Source organism: Podarcis erhardii, assembly GCF_964252035.2.
Source record: "Podarcis erhardii genome assembly, chromosome: 4".
Classification (NCBI taxonomy): domain Eukaryota; kingdom Metazoa; phylum Chordata; class Lepidosauria; order Squamata; family Lacertidae; genus Podarcis; species Podarcis erhardii.
The window spans coordinates 25,205,344-25,225,850 of record NC_138508.1 but is presented as its reverse complement, the minus strand read 5'-3'; the positions used below and the strand labels follow the sequence as shown (position 1 = coordinate 25,225,850).

Sequence of the window (20,507 nt, the reverse complement as noted above, 5' to 3'; positions counted from 1 at the left end):
ATTGTGTGAGGTGCGGTACTATGGGTTGAGCACCATGAATGATATGTGTATAATGATGAATATAAATGTATTTCGCTATACAATTTAAAGTTATGGTTGGAAAGAGCCATCTAGTGGTACGGGAAGGGCATGTGCTACATGTAAGTAGCATGAAGCCCTAGGATACCACTTCAGCAAACATGGCTTCCCCCGAATAATCCTGGGAACTACAGCTTGTCAAGTTTGGTCTACGGAGTGTTTTAACAATCAATTCTTCTTCCCAATAACTGTAACTCTGTGAGGGGAACAGGGATCTCCTAACAACTTCACAGGACCTTATATCATTATCACATTTATTTTTTGCCACGGACTACTAAATATTTTTTTTAATGAAAAATTGGATTTGTAAAACTTATATTGTTTCCTGCTTTAAAAATAAAACAAAAGCCCATTAAATTAATGTTACATGTCTTCCCTGAAGGCTGGTTTTATTAGCTATCAGAATGAACAGAATGGTTTACAGTGGTACCTTGGGTTACATATGCTTCAGGTTACATACGCTTCAGGTTACAGACTCCGCTAACCCAGAAATAGTACCTCGGGTTAAGAACTTTGCTTCAGGATGAGAACAGAAATTGTGCTCCGACGGCGTGGCGGTAGCAGGAGGCCCATTAGCTAAAATGGTGCTTCAGGTTAAGAACAGTTTCAGGTTAAGATCGGACCTCCAGAACGAATTAAGTACTTAACCCGAGGTACCACTGTTTTGTGTACTGATAGGATGAAGTGAGACTGTTCGACTGCAAAATAATAATAATATGTAACTAGTTACACCAGACCGTTATCTTTCTATGTTCTAACACTGGGGCTAGTAACTTTCTGTTTCTCTAGGACTGCATTCATACCCTCCAACATCTTGAACCCTCAAACCAGGAAGAGTGTCTTGCTGCCTGTGCTCCCTCACGAGTCACATGACTTGCATGAGACCACGGAGCCCAAAAGATGCCCTTTTTCACAGCCTTGTTCACACAGCAACCAAAAATGCCCTCTTTGGGGTGCCACCCATAAAAAATGTGCTTTTTTTGGGCAGAAGTGTTTTTTTTTTCTGGACGAGATCTTGATGTGAAATCACGTGAGATCTCATGGCACACAAAATGGCTGCCATGCTCTCCCACGAGAAAACGAGATGCCTATTTTTTTCCTGTGACACTTACAGCGTATGTGCATTTCCTTGCCGGGGGGGATACATTGGGAGCCATGTGCAGATGGTAGGCAGGGCTGAAGTCTGTGGTAGGCAGGGTCAGAGCCAAAAAGTGTGTAGAGTCACACACTTTAGGCACTCCCTTCTATCTCATATGTTTTCTTTTTTCTACCCCCTGCAAGCTATATGGAGAGGGACAGATTGCTCTTGCCAAAGATCTGAATGAGGGCCATATAAAATTCCACCACCAAGGTCCACATGAACTTGTAGGGCCACAGGCTGCCCACTCCATTTGTAAGACAACAGATGTTAGCTCTAACCTTTCTGTTTGTTCACCTTGTGCTACTCCTTATAGGCTAAAAATTAATCTTGCTATGCATGCTTTACAGCAATCAGAAGCTTATCTGTGCATCAACATGGATAATCTTCTGGTTGCTCTAGTATGCATGGCCAGATTAATTGTTCATCTATGAGGAATATGAACCTAAATTCAATTTTGGGTTGAAAACACACGGAATAAATCATATGGGCATGCAGCAAATGAATAATACGGATTTTCATTGCAACCATGCCAATTTTGGGAAATGGCTTGGTATGTTGCTCTGCAATCAGCCTGTAAACTATTACATAGATTTCTTTGTTTGTTTGAAATATTTATATTTCACCCTTCATTAAAATTTGTTCCGGAGTGGTTTACATAATGAAAAGAGTATGCTGTAGCTTAGTCAGCAGAGAGATTTTAGTGATAAGCTCCCATAGTAGGCACCATTCAGGTCACAGTATTATGATGGTTCTATATCATAAGCCTGTTATAAAGCTAAATAATACTATGCGGATTGTGCACCCCTTTACTTACTTACTTACTTACTTACTTACTTACTTATTTATTTATAAACTGCACTTTTATCTAGAATATAATGAGGTGGTATACAGACTGAAAACACACTATTACAATGAAAACAATTTTAAAAAATCAAACACACCAATAGGTGTTCCAGATATGAAAGGTTTGTCTGAATTAGTTTTTTAGAAGGCATCTGAAAAGAAGCAGGGATGACTCCTGCTGAACTACTGTTTGCAAGGAGTTCCGCAGGGCAGGGCCAGCAACATTAAGGGCTCAGACCCTGGTAAAGGTCACCTGAAGCTCAGGGGCAAGTGCTAACATTGTCCCATGAGAAGACCTCAGCAACTGAGTCTTGACACACATACAGTACTAGGTATTATTGTTCTTTGGTTGTTTCCAATTCTGTCCTGTGCGGAATGTCAGTTTAGTGGAGAAACATCATATTAATGTGTACCTTTTGCCCATCCCTCTTTGTTGTTGATTATTGCATATATGTATAAGGGATATAATTTATTATTTTATGTGAATGAAGAATTCAAATGCTATATGACTGTGAAGAAAAGTTATTTCTGATTTTAGAAGTGTCTGTCAGTTTGCATTTTTTTTGGTGAAGAAAGTATTGATCTGACGTGTAGAGAGCCGTTTCCTATTCTAATTGATTCAAGAGGGTTCTGGAAGCTTCTCTGTGTGATACAAGCTAGTGCAAGACGGAGGTTTCTAACTGTGGCGTTCGTACAGAGCCCCCAGTTGTTTCACGGACTACTGACCTGTACACCACTACTTTATTCCTCCGCTGCCACCAATTTTGTGGAAAAAACCCACGGTTCCCTGTTGAAGTATTGAGTATCAGTCAGGTAGAGTTAACAATGAAGATTAAAGTTTATTTCAAACACAAACAGGTTTTTAAATATATTCGAAACGCTGTCACTCTATTCCCTCTCAGTCTTGTTCCTGTCTCTAACTCACCCTGACTCCTCTATCTCCCCCGCCCCCAAAAGAACCAACCAAACTGTCAAAACCTCTGGGCTGTGCCTCAAAATCAGGTAGGCTCTGCCTTCGGGCTTTCTTACTGGTCAACCTAGTAACCCCTTGTCTCCCCCAATACAAACGTATCCCCAAAGAATGGGCAAACGCTACACTAACTGACAAGGAATTTTCTATTTTGCCTAAAAAACAGGCAGAAGGTTCCTGATGTTTGGGTTATTCCTTCGGAGAAGCTGAACAGCTGGTTTGGACTGCTTCTGTTATCTCTTTCACTCAAGGTCATGCTGACTATAATACCAGTGTAGTGTTCTGTACATAGTACACTTAGTGTTAAGGTTTTAGTCTTATTGTTAAGTTATTGTAAGTTTAGGTTAATTCTGCTGCAAATTGATTTCTTATGGACAGTGCCAATCCTGAATGTACTGGATTTGTGACCATTATGCTCATTTACCTTCAGTAGCAATAGTAAATTCTGGTATATGAAATAGAGTTGCCTCTGGTCTATTTTGGGGGGAGTCTTGCAACATGTTTCAAGTTTTTACACTGCTAGCTATACATTGGAGTTCTGCCCTGGAATTTTGAGTGGAATTTATAACAACGTCATTCCCATTGAGTCCAGTGGGACTTACTCCCAGGTACGCGTTACAGGATTGGAATCTAAAAGGATCCTCTTTAATTATCTTCCTGCTATTAAAGTACCACTGAGCTGTAATATTTTATCTAGTGCTTAAGATGGAAGAAAAGAATCCTGCCTATGTGCAACTAAAAGGATATTAGTGACTCAATCATATCCATATAATAAATTTAAAGCACTTTAACAGTCCTGATTCTCCTAAAGAATTATGCGGACTGTAGTTTATTAACTGTGCTGGGAACTGTAGCTCTGTGAGTGGGGCGGTCTTTCAGCACCCTTACCAAACCATAGTTCCCATAATTCTTTGGTGAAAGCTATGCTGTTAAGTGACACAGGAGCGCTTTTAATATATGGCGTGGCAGGCTGGTTTTCTCTAAAGTGTTAGGACCTGATCTGTCAGAAAGATTAGATTAATGATGTACATTCAACATGAACACTTTGTCCAATACAATTAAAAAGATCCTTAAAAGGAACTGTCTCAAAAGAACATAAACACACACTGTGTTCCTGAGGAACAAAGTGGAGACAGTATGTGAAATATACAAATGCATCCAATTCATCTTTTAAAGCAGTATCATGCCACTTTAAACAGCATGGGCTTCCTCCAAGGAATTGTGGGAGTTGTAGTTTGTTGGTGCTGAGAGTTGTCAGGAGACCCTACTCCCCTCCCAGAACTATAATAACCACGACAAGACGGTTTGAACATATTACCGATCCTGACCCAACTGCACTGGCTTCCAGGTAGTTTCCGGGCCAAATTCAAAGTGCTGGTTTTGACTTTTAAATGCTTAAACGGCTCAGGACCTCAGTACCTCAAAGGTCCACTTCTTTCCATATGAACCTACCTGAACCTTGAGCTCATCGAGATCCTTCTTCGTGTGCCTCCTCCACGAGAGGCCCGGAAGTCACTCCATCTTAGGTTCACGTTGTATAGATGTGCAAATAAACCATATATCATCAAGACAACACAGTCTCCACTGTCTCCTTCATTCCAAGGAGCATTTGAAATAGCATGATTGTAAACATCCATCCTGGAATGACTGAATGAATAAACAACAGTTATGGTGTGGAGATAAATGGTTATGCAGGAGTTGGGGCACCATGGCTGGGTGTTATTGGACCACAATTCGAATAATTCCTGACCTATGGCCAAGCCTGATGAGGCTGATGAAGTTGGAGTTGAGTAGCATTTGTAGGGTCAAGTATCCCACACCTGGGTTAAAAACCTATTGCCTTGTAGCATGGCCCTGATCCTGGGGGGTTTTTTTGTCGGGGGGCAGGTATACAGAGATAGTTCTACAAAGATAAAATTAATGTTATGTTGCTGCAGCCAGTAAAATAACATATTAACTCGTTTTAATAAGCACATTTCGTAAACAAAGACTTTGTTAGAACCAAAGGAAGCTCAGAAACCATGCATCCATACAAGCAGAGCCATTAATTAACTAAGGGTTTGTCTGCTAGCAAAGACAAGGGTGCCCTTTATATATATTATAACACTGTTTTTCAGGGAGCCTCTCTGCTGCAGCTGGCATTCAGCCAACAGCAAAGCATGAAGGACACTTCTCATTTGAGAATAAAGGATGCAGTATATGTGGGTGACATTCTACATTATTTGGCATATCCGTACAATTAATCATCACACAATTAAAAGATTTCATTCTAGCCGTGGGCCAATGGTTTGTAGAGCAAGTAGTTTATTTAATAATAGCCTCTGCTCCAATACGAGCATGTTTTACATGCAAAAAACCCCAGGTTAAAAGCTCTGCCATCTCCAGGTAGGGCTGGGAAAGATGATGCTCAGAAGCTCAGTTCAACTGGAACTCTACACATGTTTAGATTGGCTTTTCTTTAGCTATGAGTCTTGTGTCCCTACAATGGAACTGGAGAAAACTTGGTAGTTCAAGCTAAGTTTTGTTCCATCAGGGAAGCTCCAGTACTTCCTATCCAATCCCCAGGTGTGGTCTAACCAAGGCAGAATAGAGTGGTACTATTACTTCCACTGATCGGGACAGTATACTTGTTGTTGCAGGCTGAAACAGTATTAACTTATTTGCTGCTGCATCACACTGTTGACTCATGTTAAGTTTGTAGTCAGTAGATCCCTAGATTCTTTTCACATGTGCTACTGGCAAGGCAGGTGTCCCCCGTATTATATTGGCGCAGCTGGTTCTTCTTGCCTAAGTGTAGAACCTTACATTTATCCTTAATGAATTTCATTCTGCTAGTTTCACTTTGGGCCCAGTTCTCCAATTTGATAGATCATTTTGAATCTCAATTCTGTCTTCTGTCGCGTTGGCTACCCCTCCCAGTTTGGTGTCATCTGCAAATTTGATGAGCATCCCTTAAATACCTAAATCCAAGTCATTTGTAAGGATGTTGAACAATGGGCCCAGGACAACTCATTTGTCACTTTTTTCCAGGACGACGGGGAATCATTAACAAGCCCTCTTTGGGTTTGGTCAGTCAACCAGCTACAAATCCAACTTTCAGTTACCTCATCCAGCCCACATCTTACCAGTTTCCTCGAAAAGTGGGACTTTGTCAAAAGCCTTACTGAAATCAAGATACACCAGGTCGGCAGTATTCTGCTGATCCACTTGGCTTGCAGCTCTATCCAAAAGAGAGAGATTCGTCTATCATGACTTGTTTTTGTAAAATTAATACTGAGTCTTAATAATCACTGCATTCTTTTCTAACTGTCCACATACTGACTGTTTAATTATCTGTTCTAGGACCTTTCCTGATATCCACATCTGTCCTATATCATTCCTATAATTTCTTATGAAATACCACATTTTTATGTATTTCCACCCAAACCAGCTTTGATACAAATTGAGAAAAATAACAACCTAGCTGCATGTTAAGCTGGTAATATGTAGTGTCACAGTTCCATTTCTCACTGTATCATATTCACTATGATTGATTTCTGTATGGTTCTATTTTAGTGACTATTAATCTATATGGACAAAGGGGAAGTGTAATGAGATTATAATTAGCTGTAGAAATGTTAACCTTCAGCCTTATCTTCAGGAGTTGCAGGTGGTGGAGTAATTCAGTTTGCTTACAGTTCTCACTTAGAAATTTATCTGTATCGGCTCTCAGTAACTATCTGGAAAATTTGTTCTTGCTCCTCTCCTCTTCCCATTACCCCCTTTTTTACTAAACAAGTGAATTCTGTGTTATTCCAAGCAACTAAGTAATTTTTGATAGTATGCTGCCATAGTATACTATAAGCTTAATGATAGAAATTTGTAACAATTTATTAAAATGTATTTTGCCTAGGAGTCTTAAAATGTATAGGGCAAGATCCAAAGGAGCTAAGGAATGAAACCCCACTTGCAACATAGCACAATTAAAGGACTTTCAAAAACGGTTTCTAATATTTGCTTCTGAAAGAAAAATAAAACCATAGCATTCCCTGAAGTAGCTCTTCAGATCCCACTATAGTTATTAAACCTACGTGTGAAGAGTAGCTATGGTGGAACAACTGATATAATAAAGGTCAAAGTATGACTCCCTATGAGTGAAGATCTAAAGTGCAATGAATCCATAAGATTTAAGTATACAGTATGTTGCAAATTCAGTTTTTGGTATGGACCTATGTGAAATGTGCAGCATCAGTTTCAAAAAGCACATCATGGGTGTACCTTTTTTGGCTAGGTGGGCCAGATCTTTATTCCCCCTCCATGCAGCTTTGGCTCTGCTCAGCACTGGCATATAGTCCCTGACTGATTCCTCTGAGGGAATGTGACTCTCAACAAAAAGCAGACTGCCCACTCGTTTTATTGTTCAGGTTGAAAACAAGTGTAGTGCATACAAGCACACATTTGGGAAGCTGCATGCTTTGTATCAGCAATTTTTTAGGTGCAGCATGGGGTCTCATTTCTGTATGTGAGTGGCCATATATGCATGCGAAGATTAGCCTATTATTGTGTGAAGTACAAGAGAGACAGCTCCATTTGGTAAATACAGACATAAGAGGTCAATTCAAACTATTTGTCCATCTGTATTGTCTTGTATGAAAGGCAGTGAGTCTGCATGGTCTCAAGCATACGTTTCCCCCATTATCAGATTATTTTTAAAACTGTAATTCCAGAGACTGAACCTGGGGCAAAGCAACAGCTCTATCGCTACAGTCCTTCCTTCCCATTTAAAAAAAATGAACTTTGCACAGAAGAACAGGGTATCTCCAATTCTGTCAGGGCCACAGTGCCTTTGACAGTGAATGACAAGTACAAGTTCAGGATGCGCATCTACTGAATTGCTGCCTATTACAAAAGCAAGCAAAAAAAGTTCAAAATCTGGGCTCAGTGAAACCGCTTTACTAATCAATAAATAATAATAATAAGTGATGCTCTCGGGGCTAAATAAGAGCTGCTAGTATACTGGCCCGACTTTAGTCTCCGTGCGCGCTTGCTAACTTTACTTTTTCTGTAAGCCCAGAGGCGCGATATTAAAACACCAAAATAGTCCAGGATCGTTTCCGCCGCTTTTGAGCCTACTTGGAAAGCGCGTGCACCACCCTTTGACGTGGAAACCAAGTACCTCCCGGGCAGCGCTTACTCCGCGCTGAGAGTGACGAACACTCTGCACGTGTTCAAAGGCGCTTTCCCCCGTGTTCACGGTTACACACAAACACACCTTTCGTTCGCATGCATGCAGAGCTCCGGCGGGGCAAACTCTGCCCAGAGCCGGAGCCTCGCTCAGGGGACTTTCGGGGTCTGCGCTACTTTTGCGCTTAAAAAGGCAACGAACCGCGGCACCCGAATGGCTGCGGTGACTCTCAGGGGGCATCTTCGTACCCCACCCCCCACTCCCCCCACCAGGGCAGCGACTGTCCAGCTTTTCCTCATGGCCGTTTTGGCGTGGGAGACCCCCCCCCCTTTCCCCCACGCGGGCACACGCGCGCGCCTCCGCGACCCTCCCGGCCGGGGCGGGCAGCGCCGCCCGACTGAGGCTCCTCTCCGCGAGGCTCTCCCGGCGCTGCCCGCTCGCCCCTCCCTCCCCTCTCTCCTTCCTCGCCCGCGCCGGGGATTGGCTGGGCGGCCGCCTCGTCCCAGAATGCAGTGCATGGCGCGTCATTGAAGAGAGACCATGATGGCGGCGGCCGCGGCGGCGGGGGGAGCCCCCGAGGTGATCGCCCAGCTGGAGAACGCGGCCAAAGTGCTGATGGTGAGGGCGGCGCGGCGGCGGAGCGGGCGGGCTGGGCGGCCGAGGGCGCGGCGGGGAGCGGGGCGGCCCCTCCGCCCCCCAGTTGATCCCTCTGGGCGGGGGAGACGCCGCGAGTGCCCCTTCTTCTTCTTCTTCTTCCCTGGGCTCCCTTGCAGGCTCCTTCCTCGTAGAGGGACTCGGCGGGGCTGCGCCTCCTTCCGCACGGTGCCGCGGAAATCTCGCCGCTGCCCTCTTTTCTCCTCCGAAGCTGCAGCCCCGTGCGCGCTGGCTAGGGGAGCAAGTCCCATGGACCCCCCTCCGCGAGGGGGGACTTGCTTCTCAGCAAACGGGCGTAGGATGGGGCTGCTAGTGCCTCTCGGCTTTGGGGACCCTTCTCCCTCCACAACCCTTTCGCTTCCTTTATCATTGCTTCGGGCTCCTGCTCCTCCTTTCTGCACCATCATAGCCTCTGCTTCCCAAATCCTCTCCATTTCACTCCTGTACCCACGTGCTCAGATCCTTGATATCGGCTGCTCCACCACTCTTTGCTCTGCTCCTTTTTTCATTTTAGGAACATTTTTTCCTGCTGCGCATCTGCTACAATCAGTATAAAACGACATTCTCCTTCCTTTTTTTTTTTTTTTTTTTTGCTAACTAGTGAATGCTCCCCCCCCCCGCCGCCTCTCTCTGCAAGCCAACCTTCATGTGTCTGGGTTACATAAATCTTAAGATGCTTGTTCTATTTGCTTGTTCTCCTCAACAGTCAAGGCACCTGGAAAATCTGGGCTTGAATAGCAAAACCTTTCCACCTATTAGTATTGCCTATGAAAGAGAAAGCTGTTCCTTCAATCAGTGTTTAAAAGCTTTGTGTGAAACAGGGCAGTCAGAGCCACTTTGTCAGTCTGTTGTTAGCATTGAAGCTATCAATGCCCCCACCTCCACCCAAGTACACTTGTTTACCCCTGTAGAATTTTGATGGTTTGGGCTTTGTGGGATTGTGACCATTAATTTTTTAAACATTGTTTGTGTGTGTGGAAAGTGCTTTGTAGTGTAACTTGTTGCATCTTCTGCACACACACCCAAAACACTTGCAACCAGCCTTGTATTTCATAGGTTTCCTGGTAGCCATAGGTGTCCAGGAATGCCATAGATGCATGTGAGTTGACTGAATAGCCCACTTGGTTTCTATGCCTGACTCTGAAGAAGCCAGAGCTGCATAGAAATGCAAAGGGCTAGCAGAAAAGTGCCGGTTCTCCTTCCAGGAGCAAAGCTAGATCCTTAAAATAACTTAACCCATGACACACTTTGGTGTATGCTAATTTATTTGTTTAGATGAAATCTTAGGCAAACTTTGAGAGGGGGGAGAGAAACTACTTGGTAAGAATTTTCTTAAAGTTGATGTTTAAAAACAGGAGAAAGGCACAGAAGGTATGGGGTCTTGTGCAAATGGTCCACACAACCTGTGCTTTAACATCTCCGTCATTTCTGTGCCAGTCTGCTTTATAGAAGTCTTTTTTAAAAAAACAACAACAACCAAGCCTTTCAATAGGTTTCCATGTAGGCTTTTAAGGATGAGTCTTGTCCTCATGAGCAGCCATGAAAATGCAGGCCTTATAGCAGGCTGCTTAAATTTGTTTTGCGGGCTAGTAACTTTTCTGTGGTTATTGACAAAGCAATAAAATACTAGAGAAATAGATAAATCCGTCAGCTAAAAGTATCCTCCAACCAAAAAACTATACCATAATAATATTGCCAAAATGACAAAAAGTTATTCCTTATTCTCCCAAAATACAAGAAGGTGAGTCATTGGTGTTCCACTTTACAAGTGGGAAACTAATGCTCTGAATTGGTAATTAATATTTTCTCATAGTCTTCTACGTGAGCAGTTTTTATGTAAGCATAAGTTTACCACACAAGCATCACACGATCTGCCGTACTACCCTGCAAGCAGTAGATATTGAGCAATTGCTTAACAATTATACATTAATGCATAGCATGGATGAAAACATGTGTGAGTGTTGCATCCTGTTCTTTCTTTAAACAGGCTGGTATGTCTGTGGTTATCTTTCCTGCTCCTCATTACAACTCTTTGAGGTAGATTAGGCTCCCATTGGATCTAGAGTGTAGAATGTGGATGTATGCATTAATCTGATTTTAGTTTATAGTTGACTTTATATTTTGAATGATTTAAAGAGTTTTATGGTTTTTACTGATAGTTTTATTGTTTTATTCCTTTTGTTAAAAAACCTCAAAGCAGTTTGCAAACAAGCAGGATATAAATTTTATGAAATGTTTTAAAGCAAAAAAATAAGATCACCTAGCAAGCTTGATGTACAAGAGGAAATTTCAACCCAGGTATCTCTGGTTTTACCCACTGCACTGGTGAACATGTGGTGATATGTAGAAAATCTGTGCTTGAAGGAAGTATTGGATTGCTTTATTGTTAATATTTCAGCTTCATTTGTCATAGACTTGCTGATGGTAATTTTTTCCCCTGAACTATTTAAATATCTGTCAGTACCCGTTTTTTTAACGGGTGGGTTAGCAATTATTGGACAAGAGCAGGCGGCTTGTGGAGGGGAGGGGAGGGGACTTCTGTATAGTTAGAAACAATGAAGCACTAGAGGCAAACAGGGTTTCACTTCCAATTCAGGCATGTCTCAAATGTAAACACAATTCTCTTGGTGTATATCTTTCACTTAAAAGGTCGGTAGTTTGTGTTTGTGTACTTTCTTGTTGTAGAGAGCAGTCTTTATGGTTAAACTGGTTCTACTCTGCAGATTTAAAATCTGTGGATACCTTTCCTGGGATTTACTATAGATAAGGAAATCTGAGTGAAAAGTCTGGGTTATTATCTTTTGCCAAGAGTTAATAGTACACAGGATAAATTATTTAGCACAGACTTTGGTTTAGGGGTGATTTATGCCTGCTTATATGGGAATGCACTCTATATTTCACTACTAAGCACACATTTATTTCTCTGTGCAAGATAGGTGTTTGAACAATACACTGTATTGGTTCATGTTTTACTGAAAATATGCATAGATATTAAAGCCATTATGATATTGTAAAGACTTCCCAAACTCTAAACTGAAATAGAACATCAGGTTTGAATGTTTCGAAAAAAGCAGGAAAATAGAGGAACTTTTGCACTAAATAAGCTACACTCTGAATCCTTCTGAGGAGCTGTGGAAGAAATCTGCTTAATACTGTAATTGAGACTCAGAGATATTTGCAGAGGACTGTAGATTCTGTGTTGGGTGAATGAGTATAAAGTGAGCTATGAATTCATTTGTACCCCTTTGCCAGTGCCATTAAGAGTGTGACCCAACAAGCCCAGAGTACTTCAAGAGGAGGCAAGACACAAAAGCCCATGAATGGTATTATTGACAGAAATTTTCATTGTGTGCAGCTATTCATATCAGCAGAACACACCAGGTGTGCTCTGTTTATGCACATGCTCCCAATCTCTTACAAATGCAGATCACAACAAAGTTGTACAGATAAAAGCCTTGCCTGATGGAAAAGTACTATTTTTTAAACAAACAGTCTTCATGATTGTGGGATGTGTATGTGGGAGGTTACTTCTATGATAGCTATGCCTAGTTTTCTAATTCAGACTACAACATTACAGACTGGAAGGCTAAAATAATTTACCAAACTTTGGTAGCAAAACATTAGAAAAGGAGTGTTTTTAATATATACCTTGGCATTCTTCCCATGCCTTCTGTGCTTTTATTTGAGTTAATAGCAACTTTCTTTGATGCCAAAGTGCATCCCTTGATTGCAGTTCAGAAGTTCACAAGATTCCCATTGCTTGCTCTTGATGAGCAAATTTCCCTGATTTTGTGGTACCTTCTCCATAGCTGACAAAAGGAGAGTTGTGCATATGGGTCCATTCTTCTTTATGCTTCATTTCTACATATGTTAAGTACAGTTTTGCATTTCAGGGGGGTTGGACCAGGTGACCCTTAAGAGTCCTGTAAACACTACAGTTCTATGATTTTAAAAGTGTTTGTTGCTCTTTCTTTCTTTCTCTCTCTCTCTCTCTCTCTCTCTCTTTCTTTCTTTCTTTCTTTGCTAATATCTTTCCAGAAAGTCTGCATGATTTATTGTATTTTTAATATTTTGTTGGAAGCCGCCCAGAGTGGCTGGGTATAAATAATAATAATAATAATAATAATAATAATAATAATAATTAATTGTTGTTGTTGTTGTTGTTGTTGTTGTTGTTGTTGTTGTTTATATGATTGAAAATGACTATTTTACATGTATCAAAACAATTCCATAATTGCTTCTGTAAAAGTATTTGTTGTTAAGGCTTAGATATGTGTCTTACACCTCAGTTATTAGCAAGTCAGTTTGGAAGCAAAGCTAACCAATAATGGTGGGATTTACTTGCAATTAACCCCTTCTTCCCCACATAGACATTTTATGTGGTCAAATATGGGAAGGAGCTTAATCTCGCAGGACTAGTGAGAGCACATGGGATTTTCCAGTTCAGTTGTTTGCTTTTTCCTGCTGTGATAGAGTTGAAAGAGATGGGAGGGGCACGATAGCCTGAGGCCCATTCCTGATTTATCTGTGAACACAATTCTTAGGGGGCATATTGCCCAACCTGGGGAATAAATGGCTTTAGAATTCCAACCTTTGCCAGTAGTTCCTTGAGGTTGTGAAAATCGCACACCAGAGGTTTTTTTAGAGTTTTGAAAAATCTCCATCTCTTTCAATATGCAGAAACATTCAGAAACAAAGCATTCAGAACACAACAGTAAAAGTGGGCTGCAAAAGTAGCAGAAAGCTTCTTTTAATCCAAGGAAGCTTAACTTGTAGACCCTCTTACCTGCAATTCAGCTCCAACTCTCATCATTCCTGATCATTGGATGCTAATTGGGGCTGGTGGGAGTTGTAATAATAGAGCAACATCTGGAGGGCCACAAGTTAGCCACCCCTGTTTTAAAGGAGCAAATCGTTTTTACTAATAAGATACCTACATAATGCATAAGTATTTTGGGCATCTCAATGGAATAATGGGTGAAGGCTGGCTGAAAAGGAATTTCCATTTCTATTTGTTTCTGCTGGTTTACAAGTCCCGTGCCTAACCTTATATGGCGCCAAGTGATGGAAAGATGTGTGTAGTTTGGGACAAACCATTTTAGAAGGCCAAATGGGATGGCTTGGCAGTCTGGAGGATCCCCAGTGTTGCTGTAGCACTTTCACGAATTAGAGTTTTTTAATGAAGCATGTCTGTCTCCATAGACCTGACAGTTTAACTACAAAAGTTTCCCAGTATTTGCTTGGGCATATTTTTTTGCCAAGTGTTACGGTAAAATCTGGGTGCTCTGCCACCCAGCTCGTCGGACTAAGTCCGCGGGTCCCTGTGGAGGAAAATGAGCTCAGCCGGAGATAGGAGCAAGCAGCAGAAGATCCAAGTTTATTGCGCAACAGGTTCAAGGTGAGATTGAACAGCGAGAAAGGGGTGACATGAGTTTTTGAAACTTCCCTCCATGTCCCAGAATACAGTGCAAAATACATCATAGTTACATCATGAATACATTAAAGAGAGGTTGGGTTAGAGAGATTAACATACCGAGGAGGGAGGGGGAATATGCAGAGCTGGAGATATGCACGGATAAGCGCTTCCTGAGTATCGGTGATGAGAGGACAATAGTCCAAATATGTAAAGTCTGGCACCTGGTATTGCCCGGAGGAAAGGTTGGCAGAGTGATTTGACAGGATTAGGGTCTTGACACCTTGCTTGAGGGATTATGGAGGACAGGGGAGGTGTCATGGAGTCCTAGAGAAATTGAGCAAATTGGCACGTTGATTTTCTATGAATTTTATAGATTTTAGTTCCTTTTGACATTGACAGTTGGAATTAAATGGATATATTGTAGCGAAGAAGAAGGTGAAGAAGGCTTCCCCCCCCTTCCGTATCACCAAGTTATTAGGCCCTCCCTGCTATGGTGAATGAAGGGTTTAAAGTTTTACTGTTGTCTATGACGATCAGCTCAAATTGAAAAGGTGTGAAGACAGAGGAAGCCAGACACTCTGTAGACAGGAGATTTCTTGTTCAGTTATCTATGCTAATTGATTGATGCAAGAGATTTCAGCTTAAAAACAAGGCCGGGAGAGTATAGGGTGGAGCTTGTACCTTTTCTCTTTGATGAGGTTTATATAAGCAGAATGGTAAAAGTTCTGTATAAGGTGATTTGCATTTCTATGAAATCTAAATTTCATCAGGCTGAAGAAGAGCCTTTGTTAAACAAATGCTTATTATGTTTCTCAAAGTTGAACCAACGAATGTTTATGCAGAAGCAGACACCACTGAGTTCTGTGGATCTTATTCCCAGGTAAATTTACAAAGGATCACAGTCTTAGAATCACAGTATAGTGTTAGCAACAGTTGGACAACAGGTAGTATTTTGTACCTGGAATATAGCAGATTTCTCACATCTGTCTACACATGCACACCCCTTTTGAATAGATACCTTAATTCACTATTTGAACTTTCAGTAAGTAAGGTTCATATCATGCCACTAGGTTCCATTGATCAGATCATTTAACATTGATAGAGGCTAATGAAGGAGGAAACACATTGCAGTTTTGAACCAATCTTTATAATTTGTTGGTGTTATCATGGTGGGACTGGGCTTTGCAGCTGGCTGTTAGAAACAAAAAATTCAAAACCTAGCCCAGCCATTCATTATAGGCAGAACCCTGCTTCCGATATGAAATGATACTTGCTGGATATTTGAAGGTGTTGGAAGTACCTGAGAAGAGTAGGGACAGTACACAGTGGTTTAGTATGTAATCATCATGCAAAATAAAAGCAAGCATGATTAAGCCTTTGAGAAAGGTCTGCTGTCCTCAGCTACAACATTCTTTCTTGGATACGTGTCTTTAAAGTGGAGCCTTGGATGCCAATTTACACACTAAAATCAAATTTGCTCACATGCAGAAACACTGGCTATCTGAAATATTCCTTTAACAGGCATTATTGTTATCTGGCTATCATTTGCCTCTGACATGTTTAGACAGAGGATCTTTAACTTACAGTGCTGGCTTCCTGTTTTCTCCCAGATCCAGCACAAGCCTGCCCTTGCCTTCAAAGACCTCCATGGCCTTGTTCTCCTTGAATTTGTGCCAATATCTTACTGGAGAGTCCAGCACTAGCTCATGGGGTCTGGAGGCGAAGGCACCGGAGGGCGGTCTCGCTCCTTTGCGCTGAGGTTCTCCCCTAAATTTCTTCTTTTTAAAGTGTCTTTAAGTCCAATTCTAGTGCGGGAAAACCAATTTTTGCGCCCCTGAGCCTCTGCTCCCGGGAAATCCAGCTGAGTAGGGGCAACTTACATCTCCTGTTGCTCCTGCTTCACCTCTCCAGGTGCCGAGTCCGTCTCTTGAGCAGCTCAGAGCTCAAACTCCGACCCGACGCTGAGCGCACTGTTCTGGAAGCCTTCTCTCTTCTCTTCAAATCTCTTTGGCTCGGCTCAACTTCCTAGTTCTCATGCTAGCTACTGTAGTCTGCAGCTAAACTTAAATGCACCTGAGTGAAGCAACTGCATTCTGCTTCCTTGTTTAGCATGTCTCCATTTGCCTCTCCTTCCCTTTGTGTTTCCCTGTTTCAATTTTTAAAATAACATTTTTTATTTTCATGGTATAGAAGATAAATTTAGAGAAAACAATTCTTACAACAGTAAACAACACATAACTTGTCCTGACAAAATTGCAGGGTTTTTTTTAAAAAAAATCATGCCATATGTTAAAAACTTTCAATGGATGTATTACACTTTCTTGTGGTAAAATAAAACATATGCTTGTACTGTCTTTCCAAAAGTTTAATACATATGTATTTTTATTATGATCCCAGGTGGATCAGTTGAATTCAAAACAAATTTTAAATGTCAGGAATAAAACCTCAACATTGGCTTTATGGTGCTGGCAAAGGGGGAAAGCAAGATTGATTGAAACTAGTTTTTCATTTTATAATTGGCATATTGTATAGTTATTATAGTTGATTAAACACTGGTTTGCCACCAAATGGAGCTTGTATGCAACTTAGGCGCACAATCAGGGCATTTCCTTGTGTATTATACATGCCCCTTGCAGTGCTTAGAGACAAGTGGGAGGGAGGCTGATAGATATGTCTATCTCTCCTGTACATATGCAAGAATACCAAACAAAATAATTTACTTGAAGATTAAGGCCAGGGTCAAATGAACCATGAAATTCTTTCAGCTTATTTTTATTGAACAGCAGCCTCCAAACTGAGGACAGTTTCAAAAGTACTTGGGTATGGTATGCATGTGTTTTGTGTATGTGTGATCTGTTTGATGAAAATATTCATCAAACCTCTTGTCTGAGCCTGTTACTCTTTAGATTCTTGCCTCGGTGCCTAAACTTTCCATAATTTGCCACCAAAGTAGACCTTTTTTGACATTTGTGAATTTGTGATGCTTGACTGAAAGGGTGTATTTTACCCAGTAACATTTTAAATATATATTTTTATCAATTTCTGTAAATATAAAGAAAAACATAAGAACCAAAACAACTTTCGTTCATGGAGAGCATGAGTACAGCATCAAATTACTTAGGTATTACTTAACACAGCTACTTCAAGGAAAAATATCCACCATAAAGTTGCATGTATGATAAGCATCTCTGTACCTGTTTATATAACTAACGGATGGAAACCAAGTTACATCAAAGTGATCACGTTTAGACATGCCTCTTATTTTCACCCAGTAACTTGATATTTTGCATAGAGAGACACTTTAACTCAGCTGGCTTGACTAGAGGGTAATGGACGAAGTTTTAACACAGAATTGACATAGACTATTATCATGTGTTGGATTTAATTGTTGTCTTCTCTGGCTTCTCCTTTCCTTCTGCCTTGCATGTGACTTAGGTCCTTGTTGATATCTTTGTTGTTAAGTGGATATATTTTTTCTTGTGTATTGGCTGTTGCTATAAGTTGTATCCAGCTAAGTCATGGCTCGGGCTCAGTCGGTAGAGCATGAGACACTTAATCTTAGGGTCATGGGTCCAAGCCCCACATTGGACAAAAGATTCCTGCCTTGCAGGTCCTTGTGGTCCCTTCCCACTCTACAATTCTGATTCTTTGACTCATAAGTCATCCTCAGAGTAGACCAGCTGATATCAGTGGACTAATATTAGTCAAACCCATTGATTTTAGCTGGAGTATTAGTTCCTTTACGTTAGGTTCAATGTTAAATTTAAGCTTACGATAAGGAACAGTACTAAAAATCCTCACTTGTCAAATAAGCTCTCGAAGAGTGGGGAACCTGTGACCTTCCAGATGTTGTAGGACTGAGACTCCCATCAGCCCTAGCCAACAAAAACCTGCAGGATCACAGGCTTCTCATTCCTGATGCACGAGAACTGAATAACTTACAGCTTCTTCCGAACCATTTAACATGTGCATAGAGGGGTATGGGGAGGAAGCACACCGGAGTCGAGCAAGTTCACACCTGCATTTGCAGAACGGATGGTATGCCGCTTCAGTCCTTGTAATTTGTGGTCCAGTCTCATTCTCTACTGAGTGAGCTATCCCTCTGCAGTATGTCTGTGAAGAACACGTAAAATTTTAATTCTATAGAATTCAAATTGCACTGCAATAAAATGCAAGAAAGAAAGGGGAAGCGATACAAATACAATTAAAAATGATACATTACAGTTGCAACTGCGGACAGGAAAAAAACCATCAAGTGGCCCTTCAATACCATCAACAATTTTCAAGTGGTCTGTGGGGGAAATGTTTGAGAGCCACTGCACTAGAGGGCAGTATATTACTGCTAAAGACCTTGTTGTTGGCTTCTTGAAAGTTCAGATCTAACGAATCTTCAGTTTGCAACATTGCTGTTCTCCCCCCCCTTTTTTTAAAAAAAAAAAACCAAAAGAAAGGTTCTCTAGGAAATATGATACTACTATATTCAGGTTCTCCCTGTCGAGGACCAAATATGTCTTCAGTGCAGGAGAAGTTAATTATGGCTGATTGTCAACAAGAATCACTTTGTAGGTAGCAAGGATACTAAATGGCAGCTTACAGCTGGAAGTAGCTGACTCCTTTTAACACCGGTATTTTTGATACTAAATTCTTTTACCAGTATTTGAAGTTCTCTCGGCTATTCAGCTGAGTAAGCTATTTGCTGTGCTCTTGGCAAGAATGAAGGAACTGAAGACGTAGTGCATTGGCTTTTACTGGGAGTTGTTCTGCTGTTACTGTATTGCTTGGGATGGATCTCAATCACAGGCTGTCCGTGAATCCGTTTTAGGGAATTTTTGTAATTATATTTGAATGCTGATTAATGTTCTTTGTTTTGTAGCCTTTCCTGGGATCATGAATGTGAAAAAGTGCTATAAATATATATTTTAAAAGTCTGATCATCATCATATTATTATTTTAAAGAAAAACACACCAAAATAGCCTTCAGTTAAGTGTAGTCATCTTTCTGCCCATGAAAAGGGGACTTGTGGTTATTCTTAACATGGGTTTTTACTGGTTCCTCCCCCCCCCCCCCGCCCCAATATATTGAAGCAAACTATCTATTTTCTCTTTAGGCACCACCTTCCATGGTCAGTAATGAGCAACGTCAGCATGCTGAACACATATTCTTATCATTTAGAAAATCAAAATCACCATTTGCTGTTTGCAAGCATATTTTAGGTAAGTCCTTATGTGTGTATTGAGCTGAATATTCAAAGTGTATCACTAAGACAGATTCATTGGCCCATTACATCACTTGCCTCTTTGTGTGTTGGTGTGTTTGAGAAATGGTGCTGTCTGCGTGCCAGATTGGACCTGGGGTTTTCACACTGCAGTCCTTTGCACACTTAACCAAGGACTAAGTTGCCCCAGATATCACTGGGGCTCCTCAGCCCCTGATTTAAAGGTCAATATTCACTGAAACAGGGGAATTGAGTTAGGGACCAGCAAGTCCACTCTTTTGCCAGCTGTAGCAAGCAGGACACCAATTTATGTAATTCTCTGTAAATCATTGTCACTGCCCTGGCACCCTGTGGTGTCATTTTTTTATGAATTAGTTGCTTTTGGTGATGATGGTTTTGAGTTTTTAAATGTTTTTTTTTGCGTTTTTCCACCAATGGTGCTCAAAGTAGCTTACAGTAATTGGCAGATATTAAAACAAAATGAAACAAAAATTACATTTTTTAAAAAAATTCTGTTTAATTAAAAGAGCAGCTTACAAACATAAAAGAGCCAAATTGAACAAAAAATTGAGTTACATGGCACCTAAATTACAGTGATGTTCGCACCAAGCAATTTTCACTGGGGAAGGTATTTCAAAGACATAGTGCCAGTACAGAAAAGGCTCTGGGTAGTGTCCAGCAAAGTCATACACAGAGTAGACCCTGCCTTTTGTCTCTAGTCAGCATCCACCTGGCTTGAAAAAGCAAGGGCACCCAAAAATGATGCTCTAAATCAGGCTTCCTCAACCTCGGCCCTCCAGATGTTTTTGGCCTACAACTCCCATGATCCCTAGCTAGCAGGACCAGTGGTCAGGGATGATGGGAATTGTAGTCTCAAAACATCTGGAGGGCTGAGGTTGAGGAAGCCTGCTCTAAATCACCTTTCTCTAACCTCCATGCAGGCACCCTCCATGCAGTGTTGGCTGTGTCTGATGATGGGAGCATCTAGAGGGCAGCAGGTTGGGGAAGCCTGCTTTAAATGAAAA

The 20,507-nt window shown here is 41.3% G+C and overlaps 1 protein-coding gene across 1 annotated transcript in view; it reads left to right on the top strand.

Moving 5' to 3' along the window:
• Window positions 1-8,713: 8,713 nt before the first annotated feature.
• XPO4 (exportin 4) overlaps window positions 8,714-20,507 on the top strand; it is a 56,841-nt gene continuing 45,047 nt past the window's right edge. Inside the window, exons 1-2 of the mRNA XM_081860141.1 lie at window positions 8,714-8,814; window positions 19,375-19,480. Coding sequence (XP_081716267.1) covers window positions 8,737-8,814; window positions 19,375-19,480 — 184 coding nt within the window. The 5' untranslated portion in view covers window positions 8,714-8,736. The remainder of the gene's footprint in view (window positions 8,815-19,374; window positions 19,481-20,507) is intronic.